Below are 17,990 nucleotides of genomic sequence, written 5' to 3'. Positions count from 1 at the left end.
TAATTAAATGTTGAAATTTGATTCAAACACTCCTAATTGTCAGCGAAACTCCACCTTTAGCTGATAACAAGTACAATAATTGGATAAGATTGAAGATAATAGATAACTACATAATGAGATATTAAATGTTCATTTTACAAAGAGAAAGAAGAATTATATGCTTAAGCATCCAAACATAAGTTAAAATTGTAAAAGTTTAATCTTAATTGCAATGAGCAACATGATAGACAAATGAACTTTAATCTTAATGTTGGCCCGCCAGGCCAGCCCGGCCCTCCATGACCCGTCTAAAAAACGGGCTTCTAAAACGGGTTGAATACGGGCTTTTGGGCTAAAATCATCAGCCTGGCCCGCTAAAAATATTTATCCGAACGGGCTAGCCCGCCGGGCCAAGCCCATTTTGCCATTCCTACTCTAACTTGTATTTTCACACCTTTCTAACCAATAATTACTCGATTTTTGTTTTTATAAAATTGTGATAAGTTGATGGAATGTAAATAGATAAATAGAAATGATAATAATCCCAAACCCTATGTTTACACATGACACCCAAAAACTCGATACCGTGCCATTTAACGATTCTCTTTTCGAGCTATAACTTCAATTAAACATTAAATCTCTAGCTTGCAAGAAGAATTGATTTAGTTTTTACTTCTGCAAGAATGATTTTCTATTGTGAAATGTTTACACTCGACTTCTTTCACGGTTAAGATAATATAAGAGTTAAATAGGGAAAAAGATATATACACCGACAGTGTAAATGTTTTTTACACTGTCACTACATCATCCACCATTGATTTTTAGTTATTATTAACTTTTAAATAAAAGTATTGCAAATGAATGGTGGATGATGCACTTACTGTGTATAAATATTTACACTGTCAGTACATACATTTTAAACTCAGTTAAATAAGCATAAGATTATATATGAGTATTTGACACTATATTCAATATATTACATATAATTTATCATATATAATTATTGTTTTGTTATGTTGGTGATGATGACACCAATGATGATAGTATGGTGCTAATGGTAATAGGTGATGGTGACAACAAGGTAATGATGATATGGGGAGATGTTGGTTGGGTTTGAGGTGAAAGTTAAAAGGGGAAAATGCAATCTTAGTTAATTGAGAATAAAATATGATATTGTGTGAGGGATTTGTATCAATTATTACTCATTGTCTTTGAAAAGGAAGAGGGGATATCATATCGTAAAAATGTATTTATTTCGGGTTCAATGGGTTGTGTAGGGTCTTGTTGGAGGAATAGGGAAATATATATTTTTCTAGATTTGGTGATTTTATTATTGTGAACCTCAACAAGTTCGATCATCTTGAAAGTAATTGTATCATGGATTACACAATAATCATTGTTAAAAAGTAATAGTACAATTCAAAGAGGTAATGAGTTTATCGACGTACACAAAGTTATATGTAAAATCAAATATATAGAGGACATTAATAAGTGATAGTGTTTCAGAAAGATCACATTCCTATAATGTTTTGCCAAAACTAAGGAGACAATGAGAAATTTAATGAGTATATGTTTAATACATTGATAAGTGGTAAAGTTTAAAAGATCATTTGTGACATAATTAATGGCTGGTGTATCAAGTGTCCAATAATTTTGAGAAGAAATGTTACATGATTGGAGATTTGTTTCCTTATGGTTGGATACTTTATTGGTGCAATGTGTTGAATCAAAATTTAATATTGCCTTTATTAAAGATATATGACAGGTTATTTTGGAAGATGATAGTAGGTTAGAAAGTGATGAATTAACAAGTTAGATTTATGTTAGTTACTTGATTTACAAGCTTTCTTTTCATTCTTTTCTCTTGTATAAATAAACTATATTAGCTAACTTCTTATTCAATCAATTCAATTCATTCAATGAGAATATTATCAATCTTTGTTTCTCATTCTTCTTTCTTTAAACTTTCTTTTATACACTTCTTGATTCATCTAGAAGCTTTCTTTTCATTCTTTTCTCTTGTATAAATAAACTATATTAGCTAACTTCTTATTCAATCAATTCAATTCATTCAATGAGAATATTATCAATCTTTGTTTCTCATTCTTCTTTCTTTAAACTTTCTTTTATACACTTCTTGATTCATCTAGAAGCTTTCTTTTCATTCTTTTCTCTTGTATAAATAAACTATATTAGCTAACTTCTTATTCAATCAATTCAATTCATTCAATGAGAATATTATCAATCTTTGTTTCTCATTCTTCTTTCTTTAAACTTTCTTTTATACACTTCTTGATTCATCTAGAAGCTTTCTTTTCATTCTTTTCTCTTGTATAAATAAACTATATTAGCTAACTTCTTATTCAATCAATTCAATTCATTCAATGAGAATATTATCAATCTTTGTTTCTCATTCTTCTTTCTTTAAACTTTCTTTTATACACTTCTTGATTCATCTAGAAGCTTTCTTTTCATTCTTTTCTCTTGTATAAATAAACTATATTAGCTAACTTCTTATTCAATCAATTCAATTCATTCAATGAGAATATTATCAATCTTTGTTTCTCATTCTTCTTTCTTTAAACTTTCTTTTATACACTTCTTGATTCATCTAGAAGCTTTCTTTTCATGGCTCTTTACCACATTTTAACATGGTATCGAAGCTAATTATTTCTCTTTAATCGATTGTTTCCGCTTATCATTCTTCAATTCCAAGATTCAACCTTATCATCCAATACATCCTTTATCACCTTACACAGACCTTCAAACTTTTCCTTAAGTTCTTCCAGTTGCTTCTTTTCATCTCCAGTCTCTTCGAGTGGAAATAATGGTAAACTTCCAAATGAAAGTCCAAAGAATGTTCAACCATTTGCATCCACTGGCAATGCTACAATGTAGATTGATCGTGCTTCTGGAAATATTAGTTCTTTGCAATTGTAATTTGTTTCTGAATGGATGACACTAAAGATGATGATACAAGATATCTCCTCTTGGCCAAGATATCTTCTGTACACGTTCTTTGGTTCTATGACTCAGGATAATATTTATGTTGTTTTAATATGATCAAAGCAATATGATGCTACTACAAGAACTTGTTATCTTTGTCAAGAAGGGGAAGTCCAACAACTTGAAGAAGATAGGGAAGACCAAGAACAACATCAAGAAACAAGAATACCATGCAACAGTGTGTGCCCAACCATGCACAGTGGTTGATCATCAAATTAAGGAAGCTATATCACATTTTTTCATCTATTACCCCCAATTATTTCTCATTTCTTTATTACTCTAGTTTCTTTACCCCTTTCTCTCATTAAACACACAACATTATAGTGTGTAATTGTTTTTCTCATTGAAGCAACATATAAGGATCAAGATTAAGGTCCATATCTTTTTTCTCTTTCATCCGTTATGATTGGTTTGCTTCTGTCAAATAGATGGTTAAGCATCGGATGAAATTGCTTCTACCAAATGGTGGTTAAACGTCAGTATTGCTTCACGTTCAGATTTCAAGACTGTGGGATATTAAATATATATGATAGGTTATTTTGGAAGATGATAGTTGGTTAGAAAGTAATGAATTAGCAAGTTAGGTTTATGTTATTTGCTTGTTTTACAAGCTTTCTTTTCATTCTTTTCTCTTGTATAAATAAACCATATTGTCTCGCTTCTTATTCAATCAATTCAATTCATTCAATGAGAATATTATCAATCTTTGTTTCTCATTCTACTTTCTTTAAACTTTCTTTTATACACTTCTTGATTCATCAAGAAACTTTCTTTTCATGGCTCTTTACCACATTTTAATAGCCTTAAGTTCCTTGCCTTTTTCTTCCTATTCATTTCCATTCTCTATTAGATCAAGTTGAGTTGTATTTTCTTGATTAATTGTAGCATTCACAATTCCTCCAGTTAGTCTTGGCTTAAACTTGAAGTTGGAGGGGAGTTATGCTTATAATAATATGTTTTAGTTGTGTGCCTCACTCTCCCACAAGGTTCAAATCTTGGTACCTCCATTGTTCATTTGACCTTTCCCAAGGATATGTCTACAGAGGTTATTTGAGTTAGAATTAGGCATGAGACCTCATCCAAAGTTTTTTTATTTCCATCTTGAACCCTCTTGTATAAAATTTAGTATTTTTGATGAGGACAGGTTTCCATTTTTGTTTGGAACTCATGGAATTAATCAAACTCTTTTGATCCACATGCACCATTCCATATAGTCGTCTTTCTTACTATAAGACTAAATAAAACAACTTATTTATTGGTTGTAGAGGTTCCATTAGAATAATTTGTGCCTTAACTTTTCCATACTAACTCACTGAGTCCCTTCACAATCAAATTACATATTCTAAACCTCTATACAAACACGTGAAGGTAAAAGCCCCAAAGAATCCAATTCTTCCCACAATATCTTCAAATCAATAAAGAAAGTCGAAATGTTTATGTCTCCTTGCCTTATAGAGTGGATTTCTTGTAATAGATATGGGGTTTTGAAATAATCCCCTTTAAAGAACCTATCATTGAGATCCTCCTATAATTCTTGTGTACTATCTATGTAAATGATGCTTTGTGCTACTTGTTGAGATAGAGATCTTGTAATCCAAGGTATTAATGTACTATTGCACCTTTCCCAAACTTCAAAGATTGGATCTGCATTGTTAGACATCTGAATCTCACCATTGACAAATTTATACTTTTTCTTTGAAAGGAGAGATCTCTTCATCGATCTGCTTCATAAATGATAGTTTTTCCTATCAGGAAGTGGAGATACCAACACAATGTTTGAGTTTTCTCCATGATGAAGATAAAAAGGCTTGATAAATTTTGAGATGCATTCATTCCTCGACAACTCTCAATCAATTCGGTCTATGTCATCATGGATTTTAGATTTTCTTCAAATTGATTTGAAAAAGAAAGATAGATTGATGAAGAAGTGATTTTCATTGTGATGGACATAAAGAGAGAATCAGTGATGACGAAGACAAAAGAAGAAGATGAATAGATTGCAAGAAAGATGAAGATGAGAAGAAGTAAAGACTTGATCAAAAAAGGATATAGCAGAGGTCTCAATTTGAAAGCTCAGATACTATATTGGAATTTAATAAATAAGAGAAGAAAATAAAAGTGGATTTTATTGATTGAATATTAATGAATTTACACATAAACAATGACTTTTTATTCAAACATTATAAAAGGAAACTTAACCTAACAAACTAAACACAAAAACACACAAACAAACTAACTTGAAAAGGAAAGTGAATAACAGACTGCACTAATGGGCTTGAGGTATGAGAGTCGGCCCATATCATATAATGTCTCTCCTATTTTGGACATCAAACACGTGTTGGGAGTGTCTCACTAATTTTGTTTGAAGTTATCTCTTGCCAAAGAGTATAACCCTTAGTATATAGCAGAGGTCATTCCACCACTTAATTCAAACTTACTTACCCCTTCGGCTTCAACTTGTTAGTATAATGCAGTAAAACTCATGTAGTAGATTTTTTTTATAATTTGTGGTTAATGAACATAATAATGAATTTATAACCCAAAATTGTACTTAAGTATTTAAAAATTCAAGACCAATGCAACCTATGACGCGTAAAGCACTAATTAACAAGAATGAATAAGCTTTAATTTATTGGGTCAAAGCCACTTTACAACGAGTTTTTAAAAAGAGATTTCACTTTTCAGCATAGGATAAAACAACGGTAAGTGGAAAATTAAAAGAAGACATGTTGAACTAGTAAGCATCATCATTGAATAGACAAGAGCTATAATAGGTTGGTCCTCTCATCTTTTTTAATTAACTAATCAATAGTATGTGTATATTAATTATTTACTTGTTATAGCGTGAAACAATATTTGTCTGTTACTTCCTTGCTTTACATAGATGGACATTAATTAATAATAATAAGATTATGATTCTTAATATTTACGATCTCGACAAAGAGGATAAAGCTTGTGTCTTTTGTTCTTTTGAGGCACTTAATTTCAAGTCCACTTTATTCACAATATTTTGACAAGTGCTTGGTGTAGGTTAAGATGTTGCACATGAGAGACATTATTTGAGGAATGATATATTTTCTTACCAATCCTCCTACTAATATTCATACCCACAAGAAAGTGATATATCTCACTTGTAAATCAATCATTAATAAATAAAGTATCTTCCCGTGACATATGTTATCTTATTGTGTGTAGGAGGATATATCATTTTCCACATTATTTTTTGGGTACTACCAATAGTATTTTCTCATCTTATAAGTAAGGAACTATTTTCTTTCGTGGTACGTAATTGTCCCTCCTAACAAGTTTGCTCCCAAGAATCGAACTTTTTAACATATTGATTTTTTGGGATCTAGTGAGGTCTCACACCACTATATCAACGTCTTGTTAGTACATGATATTTCAATGAAGAAATTAGAGTATGAGTATATAATAAATAAAGTAGGATTAACTATAATTATATAATAAAAATGTATAAATGTAAAGTGATGTATGTATAAGTGTGTTTGAATTATATTATTTCAATTTTTTATTATTGTTTCATTGGAACTATTAAGCATAAGTTACCTAACTAGCAGTTATGTTTTAAAACACTCATATAATTACATAAAGAAACAAATTGATCCCTTGATTAAGAATGCTTTGGAATCCTTCACAATATGTTGCAAGAAAAAAAGTTCAATGATTATGAGATCATTATATATGTTTATAGAAGCATGGCACCGTTAGTGGACATGTCACTTGTTGCTTCTTTGGATTAATATGCTATATACTATTAATTAAGGAATTGCAAGTGTAGCTTTTTTTTTTGCCCTTTTTATTCATACTATATATATATATTATGTCCAACTTACATTCTATAACTTAAAATTGGTAAAAAAGATTATATATTGAACGACATAAATGTGTTGGAACAAGCAAGAAGAAAGTATAGCACATCACACACATATGTAGCTCTTGATTGATGAGAGGGAGGAAAATGTTTTATGTTATTATTCTATACATGAACAGTTACAAAGTAAAGGGTATTTATAGACTAAACCCAACTAACTAACAGATTTTGATTATTCTTAACACCCTCCCATGATTCAAAACAATAATCGAAACTAAACAACATGAAATTAAAACAATAATCATCTCAACTCTTCAAACTCTAAATTTCAATCATCCTCCTCGAGTCTTTAAACATTTCTATCTTTAGAGCGTTGGTCATAATGTCTTCCAATTGAACTTCAGTTCTGCAATGTACCAACTTGATCTTTTCTTAAGCCACCTGATACCACATAAAATGATATTTGGTCTCTATATGTTTGTTTCGGCCATGAAAGATTGGATTCTTAGCTAGAGCAATTGTCGACTTGTTATCCACCATCAATTTAACAACAACTCCAATATCAATACCTAACTCCAGAAGCAAAGAAGACAACCATAATGACTGACAAGCAGGTGAACATGTTGATATATACTCAGCTTCATAAGTTGAAAGGACTACCACATTTTGCTTCTTTGAAGACCATGAAGTTGGATAACCAATAATCATGAATACATAAACCATAGTACTCTTTCTATCTAGCACATCTATCTCCATACCAATCAGATTCTGAATAGGCCACAAGATGTGAGCTAACCTTCTCATCTAGATGTAGAAAAACAATGTCAAGGTTTAGTATTCCTCGTAAGTATCTTAGAATTCTTTTACTTGCAATCATATGAGAATGTATGAGATCATTCATGAATCTACTAATCACTCGTACAATGAAATAAATCTCAGGCTTAATGTGATAAATATATCTCAAAATTCCCATAATTTACTTCAGTAGAGTTCCATCAACAACAACCTTTTTTCTCACAATTATCTAGTTTCAAGTTCATCTCAAATGGTATTTGCGAAGCATTGTAGTTCATCATGTTAAATTTCTTCAGAACCTGAAGAGAATACTTTCTATGATGCATGAATAAATATTTTTCAATATGCTGAATCTCTAGATCAAGAAAATAGGACGAAATCCATAAGCCTGTCATCTCAAACTCACATTTTAAGCTCTACTTCAAATCCTTAATTCCATTTGAGCTGATGCGTGTTATCAGTACATCATCTACATACAAGCAAATGAATAAAGCACCACAATTATGATATGTAAACTTCACATACAAACCATGTTCAACTGAACATTTCTCAAAACTAGAATCAAATATGAACTTATCAATCCCCCTGTTCTAGGATCCACGTGCATGCTTTAAACCATAAAGTAGTTTATTTAGTCCAAGTACTTTCTCATTATTTCCCTTACTTAAAAAATCAGAAGGTTGAGAAATAAATATCATTTCTTCTAATAGACCATTGAGGAATGCTAACTTAACATCTAGTTGTCATAATTTCCAGTTCTTCTAGCTAGCTAGAGCCAGCATAACCCTCACAATTTTCAACATGTCCACTGGTGCAAATACCTTAGAATAGTTAAGTCCCTCTTTCATTATGAAACCTTTGGCCACAAGCATTGACTTGTGTTTTGCCACAGTGTCATCAAGTTTCAGCTTGATTTTGAAAACTCACTTGACAACTATTGATACTTTTTAATTGGTAAAGTCACAAGTTCCTAGATATCATTCTTTTCTATTGATTTGATCTTCTCTAGCATTGCACCTCTCTATATACTACTAGAAATTGAGCCTATACTACCTAAAAATAACTAATAATCATATCAATGTGCATTTTATTTTTTAAGGATGTATGAATCAAATATGACTTTAATTATTTTTATTTTATTTTATTGCATATGATGTATGGATGTGCATGAGATGCAGGCAATGAGTGCATGTGGATTTCTTTTTGAATGCATGTGACTCCTTGAAAAAACACAAACTTAAATGCACATGTTATATTATAAAATGATTTTTTTATTTTATAAATAGTATGCACAGGCACTTCGTGTCTGCCAGTCAATACTGTATGGTACTATGTATTGAATCTTTATATATTTCATTTTTTTAGAATTAGAATGTATTTGATGTGCTTTGTGTACTTTATATTATATATTTTTATATTTATGATAATATTCATTTTAAGGTGAGATATGTGGTTAATTAATGTGTTAGTGATAGTTATTTAGTGTTATATGTTTTTTTTTTAAATTGAATTATGTTATGAGAAAAATAGGAAGTAAAAATTATATCATGGTGGAAGTTACACCATATTTTACTTTTATATAGATTATAGATAGATATATAGTATGGATAGATAATGAGTGAGGATAATTACAATAACTAATTATATGAGATGGTGAGATAGTATATTAGAATGCATGATATAGTAATGCATGAAATGCAACATTGAAGGATTTGTTTTTATTTTTTATGAATACATGAACGAATGAATAAGTGGTATATGCATAAATGATATATATTTTTCTTTTTTAGTTGAACATATACATGAATAATGTATAAGTCAATGATTTTTTTCTCCCTTTGAATGAATGAGTGCATAAGCTAATGATGAATTTTTTTTCTTTTTGAATGTATGAATAAATGTTTGACTTATATGGTTTTTCTTTTTACATGAACGAAGGAATCAATGAATGATTGAATAATATTTTTTGAATGATGTATTAATTATTTTTGAATGTATATATTCAAGAATGAATGAACACATAAATAAGTAGAAGAATATATAAAAAAATGTATTTTATTTTTAAATGCATGTATGCGTGGATAAACAAGTAGAAGAGTGTATAACTAATGTAATTTCATTTTTAAATGTATGTAGACATGGATGAATTTTTTGAATGATATAATTTTCTTATGATTTAATGGGTGGAGTGTGTTGTAATACAAAATGCATGTTTTTTCGAGTAACGAACTATGTTTTGAGGATAATATAGCTTTGGTTACAATTTATCTAAATATCATGACAAAATATATATCTATTATAATGTCAAGGCTTAGTCAGAACTAAATGGTATAATTATATAATTAATCCTGAGATTGCTAAGGGTGAAATAGAAAATTATCCCTAGGGCCTTGAGCCCTTTGACGAGTATGATGAATGAAATTAATTATAGCATAAAATTAAATAGTATAACCTCATCCTTAGGGTGTTTGGGCCCATTGGAGGGTATAATGTAAATGTAACTTGTCCCTAAGGGCGTTGAGCGCATAGAAGGGTGTGTATAATAAATGTTTGGCGTCCTTGTGACATAAGAACATCGTAGTTCAATGATGCTTTTATATTACTTGGGCATAGATGATAGACTTAAACTAATTTATGGATGATAAATTATATTTTATTATATTATATATTGGAGAACAAAACTACCACATTTTACACATTTAATACATGTTGAATTGTTTTACAACATGTGTTTATTAGTTTGTTAGCTAATTAGTTAGTTAAGTTTGTTACATATTCATGTACTATAAATAAGGCTTCTCATGCCTTGATCAATAATGAGAATTCATCATAATATTCAATTTACGCTTTCGCAATATGGTATCAGAGCGTTCATCCTGAAGGCTTTGATCACCGCCGCGCATTTTCTAAAATTATTATACTTTATCTTCCAAGATTCAACAATGAATCATCATCAACAATTCAACATGAAGCGAAGAACTTTGAAGTTTGTGAAGAGAGAAGATTGAAGGAAAAATGTGATGATCGATGAATTCAACATTCTTGAATATCCTCTGATTCACTATTGAATAGAATAACCCTTTCACTTCTCTGATCTGTGTTAAGAATTGAGAATTCAATGGAAGAAGATCAATAATTCATGAAACAACAATGCATGTGCAAATTCTCCACCATGAGCCCATGCTCGGTAACATGTGGAAGATGAGAGACAATATATTCCATTTTGGAAGAGAAATCATGGAAACAATCACAAACACCATAAGATCAACAACAACAAGATCAACAAAATCAACAACAACAACAAGATCAATAAGATCAACAACAACAACAAGATTAACAATATCAATAACAAGATCAACAACAAGATCACTATAAACAACAACCATACACACTCTATCATCACACTATCAATCTTGTCCAAGGAATAAGAAGAGATTCATTTTGTTGGGTTCTTTTGCATACTCATCAGAAGCAAGTAGGAAGCTTCAACAATGTAAAACCATGGAAAAATCATGGGAATATGGTCAAGATTTCTGACCAGAAAAATAATCAAGTGGTTGAGAAAATCCAATCACATCATGATCGAGATTTTGATCCATCACATTGTTATCAAATCAAATTATCAAGATGGAGTCATTAACATTTACCCTCCAGCTTGAGGGGGGCTATTGGAGAACAAAACTACCACATTTTACACATGTTGAATTTTTTTACAACATGTGTTTATTAGTTTGTTAGCTAATTAGTTATGTAAGTTTGTTACATATTCATGTACTATAAATAAGGCTTCTCATGCCTTGATCAATAATGAGAATTCATCATAATATTCATTTTATACTTTTATAATTCAATATTTTTTTATTATATATATATATATATATATATATGCAAAAAAGCAATGGGTATGATTTGCTTCGCGCCTTATATGAGGTAATTCCTATGGGGAATTTTTATGTCTAAAGATCATCGTCGAGTGATGAGGTAGAAGGTCTTGTTTAGAGTTGTCTCAATAAAATGTCTTGTTTAGAGTGGACTCAATAAAAGCTTTAGAGTTCTTAGCTACCAGACTGCATCCAATCTCAAAATAAAGGAAAATCAAATATCATGAATTAGAAACGAAAGCAGGCTAGCACCTCAAACAACTAACTCACAATATCGGGAATAGTTTGGGTGGTCCATCACGCTAATACACGTTTGATGTTAGGCCAACACTAGCAAAGTATATGTTTCTTCTATCTCAAATCCTAATCTCCAATACTTGGATTCAGGGCATATGTGTACAAACTCAAGCATATTGTGTAAGTGTGTAGGGAAACATACAAACTTTTAAAATAAATTTCTACATCCTAAAACTGCACAAAAGATGTATGAGTATATTCAAACAAATAGTTAAATAAGAAAATAAAACTAGATAATTATTTTTTTAAATGTAAGAGTATGTAAATAGCAATTCTAGATCCTACTCTCTTAAAAAAAAGTCCCTAATGGAGCTGCTAGCTATCACGCTACAATTTTTAGTTACACGAATTTTTGGAGTCGCCACTATATTTTTGCGATTAAAATGTAGAAAATACTATTTTTTTGCCTAATTTGAAATTAACTGGTCTTTAAATTAGAGATTTAGATTTTGGAGTCGATTATAACTTAGGAAACGTTCGAAACTCTGTCCGCGCATACTAACCTTCATTAATTGCATGGATACAATTATACCTTCAAATTGTTTTATTATTTATTTATTTCTAATATGGAAAATATTGTTTTTTTTTTGTGTCTAGCAAGATGAGATTTTGCTCCTACTTATTCTTATGAGCAATAAGAAATCAAGAATACATAAATTTTAGTAGTAAATATATATTGGTTGACATGTGTTTTTAATTATTTTTAGGAGTAGAAACGACATAGCGCAACCACTCAAATGATGAGTTGAAGAAAAAAAGCAAATACTTGCGACCTTTCATTCATCCTTGATATGATTGTTATTTTTCATTTTTATTTTTTATTTTGAAGAGATAAATATTAATCTATCTTTTTTTGCATTTATCAATTAATATATTGTTTTATTTTTATTTGTAAGAAAATGTTTTTATTTATTATATGTAGAAAAATTGTTTTGTGTCACTATTTTTATTAGATATAATAGGAGCCATGAATCATGTTCACTCTTAGATGTTTTAAAGAAAAGTAGTGAAATCACGATCCTAATCCATCTTGATTGAAAATATTATATGATTACTACATTATTTATTACCATTAATATTATACTGAAACATAATTTTCATTATTAATAATATTACTATTATGAGAAATAAAATGAAGAAAAAAAAACATATCCGACACACACATATTAAGAGGAGATGAACTACAAAAGTGATGTAACCAGTGCTATGAGAATCGGACATATAGTTCGACCGGTCTGACCACTGACCGAACTTGAACCGCTTCAAACCAGGAAAATTTCGGTCCAACCGTGTTAAACCCGATTCAACTGCATTAATCTAAGAAGTAAAACGGGCGGTTCAATTAAAAAATTAAAAAATGGAACACCAATCAAATATTTTGTCTTACTCTAGTCCAAAAAGGTGAAGATATGTTACTTCAATATAATTATACATAATTATTAATTATGTAAAACTTACATTTACATACAATTATATATTTCCAGAAAAAAATTATTAAATATGTATAAAGTCATTCGGTCAGATCGGACAGTTTAACTGTTTAAGCCAATTAAACCTAATATGAGACCTCTTCCGGTTTGACGTCCAACTCGAGTTTCACAACATTCAATGTAACACATAAAAAGGCGGCATGTCAACACATGAATGATGTGTGCATGATGTTGTGTATTAACGGGAATGACACATCCTAAGAAGTTCTCTTTGTAGTTTTTGTCCTCTATGAGACTTTCTATAATAGTTTCTAGTGTTTATCTCGTTCTCTTTGCCTTGTGCTTAAGACCTCTATTTATAGGAGGGATTTGACACATGTTGAAAATATAGGGAATCTCCCTCATTAATGTTTTCAATCAATCAAAACATTTTATTATTTTTATTCAAAATCAAATATGTGATTGATGGATTTTATTTAAATTTGTATATTGGGTGTAAGATTGCTTCTAAAATATATGGAAAGATCTATTAACTTTATAAAGACATAAAATATCATTGTGATACTCATATTAATTTGACTTTAAAATTAAAGGTATCCAAAATGCTATTTTTGTGTAGAAATTTTGTGGCGACTTTATAAAAATTCCAAAAACTATTGCATCATCCAACATGACTAAAAAAATAGTTTTTTGATTGCTATAAAGTACAAAAGTTGACTAGAATGAGTTATTATTTTTATTTAATTAAAAAACGAAAATCCCATGTATTTTTTAATATAAAAATGGAATCTCTCCATTATTAAACTAATAATCGTCTATTAAGTCACTTAAAACTCTTTTTACTCTTTATTTTAAAAATAAAATAAAAATTGGTGAGGAGAAATTATTTCAAAATAGCATCCTATCATTATTGATCCAATTAGGTGATCAAACATCCTTTCTATTTTTATTTATTGAGGGAATCAAAATGCAGGAGGGGTTGACTTTGAGATTATATTTGCCCACTTAAGGTATCTAAATTCTCTTTTTATATGATTGGGAAATTTGAGATTATCTACTCTCTCAAATTGTTTTTCCAAAAAAAATATGTCAATTATTATTATTTTTGAACCAAATATGATTAAAATCTTTGTATCACATTGGTTTGTTTTTTTATTATATATTTTCATTTTTTATCATATTATTAAGAGAAAAAAATTGTCAAGTTATTTTTATCACTGTTGTTAGGACTTGATCGGACCGGACGGTCCGACCGTCATCCGGAGGTGGGGACGGTCCCGTACCACCCCACAACCCGAAAGCTCTTCTAAGCCATTTTGGACTGTGATAAATCTGGTCTAACCGGATTAGACCAGGAGAAACCAGAATAACCCAATTGATTAAACCAGCCAGTCTAACTTGCATTAAAACCTAGAGAGACAAGCTCTCACTCACCTTCGTCGACACTTACCATCGGTCTTGCTGGCTGTTGCTCTCATCATCATTCCTTATAGATAAGTCTTCTGTAATGTGGGATTAGAACAATCGAAAGATGAACAAAAAGAGTAAATCATGAAAAAACAAAATAGAGATTAGAAAGTGAATGAAGGAAACTGTGAATGCGTTTGTGGGAGTGAAATAGAAATGGAGGAGAATGAAAGAGAAATAGGAAGGGTGAAATAGAGATGGGGAAAGTGAAAAGTCTATTCTTTCAGAGTTTCTCTTTCATCTCATCAATCATGGGTTAATAACTTAATATGTTATATTGTTATGTATGTTATGTATATATGTATGATAAGATGTTATGTATATAAGTTAATAACTTAATATATTATCTATATATCCATGTATGTATGACAAACTTTTTGCTCATATCAGTAATAATATCAATGTAACAATGATACTTGAATGAATTATTTAATCTCTTTACGAGATAGTTCAAAGTTATGTTTTGATTTATAAATCTAATTATATAAGACTTAAACTTGTTTGATGCACTTTTACTTTAATTTATATAGGTATATATTGTGTAAAATATGATATTGGTAAGTGTGTTATTCACTTATTTTAATTTATTATATAACATATAATTATGTATGATATTATTATATAATCTGGTCCGACCAGACGGTCTAACCGGTTAAAACCTGTATAGGACCTCTTCCAGTTGATGTTCGACTCAGGTTTCCTATCACTGATTTTTATTGTGTTTTTTTAGCCCAACAAAATTGATTGATCATAACTATGATCTAAAATTGATTGATCACAACTATGATCTAAAACTGATATGAATTGGTTCGACTGATCTATTTTATACATAAAATCACTTACTTGGTTGTAACAATCGAAACAATAATTTTCTAGCAAGAAATTCAAAATTACTTAGTCTTTAGAGGAAAATAATCTTATGTTTTCAACTTATTTTTAGTTATATTTATCATTATTGTAGTTGTTAGCTTATATTTTAACCAAATTTTAGTTGTTTAATTAAGTTTTAAACTTATTTGTTAGCTTTTGTGTGATTAAAGTGTAAATTTAATGTTGCTTAATCTATTTTCAATTTGTTTGTGATATTTTGTTGCATTAAAACTTTCATTGCTAATTGTAATTAGGTACTTGATTGTTAGTGATATTTTAAAACTATAATATAAATTTATTAAATAATGTTAGCTAGTTTGTAATGTAATCTGATTTAACTAGTTCAATCATTGATCCACTTATACTAGTAGTGACCATTTGACCTCAATAACTCGTGAGTCAATGACTAATATGAGTTTCATAATAGTGATTGAATGATCTAAAATGTATCATAATGAGAAAACACAAGGACATTGATGTCAGTTTATATAGCTAAAGGGTGCAAAGAATAATAACTATATGACTAACATATACAATTTTTATGAGGTTGTTCATGTATATACTCTCATTAAGAGTGATTATGCTACTAATCACCACAATCACTCACCAGAACAACTCAAACATTATCAACAAAACAACAACAATTGCCCCAATATGTTGCTCCCGACCAACCTCTCTATGTAGCATTGGAGAGTGTCATGAGAAAGTGACGAGTGAAGATTATAGATTGTGCCTTGGAAGTAGTGACGATGGCCCAGGAATTATAATACTAACAACTTCTTAAAACTAGAAACCACAAAAAAGTAAAACTTATTTTAAAATTTCAAACTTCTTTTGGTTTTTAAAAGGAGGAAAAAACACTGATAAACTGACAGTGTATGAATTTTATATATTGTCACTATATTATCTACCATTCATATATAATCATCATTGACTCTTCAAAAAAAGTAATTCAAATGAACAATTTATGATATACTGACTATGTATAAATCTTTATACAAACAGTATTGCATATTACACTTATTGATCCTTGAGTTTCAATTGCCACCACCATCTTAATTCTCATTTGGGTAAGCTTCAATTATCCTTCTTTGATAAACTTTTGTGTTGGTTTGTAAGTGATAGAATAGGATATTAGTATCCTCCTCCCTTCCTTGGGTCTTCCCGCCGGCCTTTCTCCCTTTTTCTCACATCACTGTTCCTAGCTGTACCAGAGTTTGCCGCCCCGCTATCTCCAACAGCCGCGCTGCACCACGCAACACCACTCCTAGCCGTGCCAGCGTTCGCCGCACCACTGTCTAACACAACCGCGCCGCACTGCACACACTATGCCGTCCACAGCCTCTGTTTTGGTCGTCGCTACAACACCTGCAAGCACACCCTTCTACTCTGTGTCTTCTCCTGCATCATGTCTTCCCCAAGCACCACCTCTGGTTCGTCTTCCTCTTCGGCAAAATCTGATTTTCATCCTACACTAGTTGTTACCAACATCAGGAATATCATCCCCTTGAAGCTAGAGATGGAGAAGGACCACTACAATATGTGGGCTGAGCTTTTTGAGGTTCATGCACGTGCCACCCGGGTCCTTCACCACATCTTTCCTCAACCCGGTAAAGAATGTCCTGCTCAAACCGATCCTGATCATGAAATTTGGACAACCCTTGATTCGATGGTTCTTCAATGGATCTATTCCACTATTTCCCTTGACATTCTCCAAACAATTATGGAGAAATGGTCTACTGCTATGGCTGCTTGGAACCGTATAACTGATATTTTTTAGGACAATCAAAATTCCCGTGCTGTTGCTCTTGAGTAGGACTTCTCATCCACTCGCATGGAGGATTTCCCGAATGCATCTGCCTATTGTCAGCGTCTCAAACAACTTTCTGATCAGTTGAAGAATGTCGGTGCTCCGGTCAGCAGTCATCGCTTGGTCCTTCAGCTTGTCTCCGGTCTGTCTGAACCTTATAAGGGTGTTCCTACTTTGATCCGCCAAAGCAACCCCTTGCCTTCCTTCTTCCAGGCTCGCTCCATGCTCACCTTGAAGGAATCCGGCTTGGCAAAAATGCAAAGCAGTGCCTCTCATACAGCTTTGCACACTACTGCGTCCAGGGACCCTGATGACACTTCTCAGCAACACTCCAACCGTCGCGCCAACAACCGCTCTGGATCCAACCGCAATCGCAGTAATCAGGGCCGCTATAGTGGGCGTGATTAGCGCAATGGCTCCTGGTACAATGGTACCTATGGTTCCTCGGCTGCAGCTCCCTCACCGCCATGGCAACCACCTCCACATGCTTCTTGGAATCCCTGGGGTTGGACTCCCCCCTTGGGCTATGCCTCCATGTCCTTGTCCCTCATCTCAATGGACTCGACCCACCGGTACTCCGAGGCAACCAGGCATCCTAGGTACACGTCCTCAGGCTCACACCG

The 17,990-nt window shown here is 31.4% G+C and overlaps 1 protein-coding gene across 1 annotated transcript; it reads left to right on the top strand.

Moving 5' to 3' along the window:
- LOC109363598 lies at positions 17,392-17,775 on the top strand. Its single transcript, XM_019609851.1, has one exon. The coding sequence runs from the start codon at positions 17,392-17,394 to the stop codon at positions 17,773-17,775; it is 384 nt and encodes a 127-aa protein (XP_019465396.1).

This window comes from Lupinus angustifolius, chromosome LG13, assembly GCF_001865875.1.
Source record: "Lupinus angustifolius cultivar Tanjil chromosome LG13, LupAngTanjil_v1.0, whole genome shotgun sequence".
NCBI lineage: Eukaryota > Viridiplantae > Streptophyta > Magnoliopsida > Fabales > Fabaceae > Lupinus > Lupinus angustifolius.
The sequence above is the reverse complement of the archived record's forward strand: the minus strand, read 5'-3'. Positions and strand labels throughout refer to the sequence as shown.

Coding starts and splice junctions, on each gene's coding strand:
- LOC109363598 (XM_019609851.1), top strand. CDS start 17,392: ATGGAGGATTTCCCGAATGCATCTGCCTATTGTCAGCGTCTCAAACAA.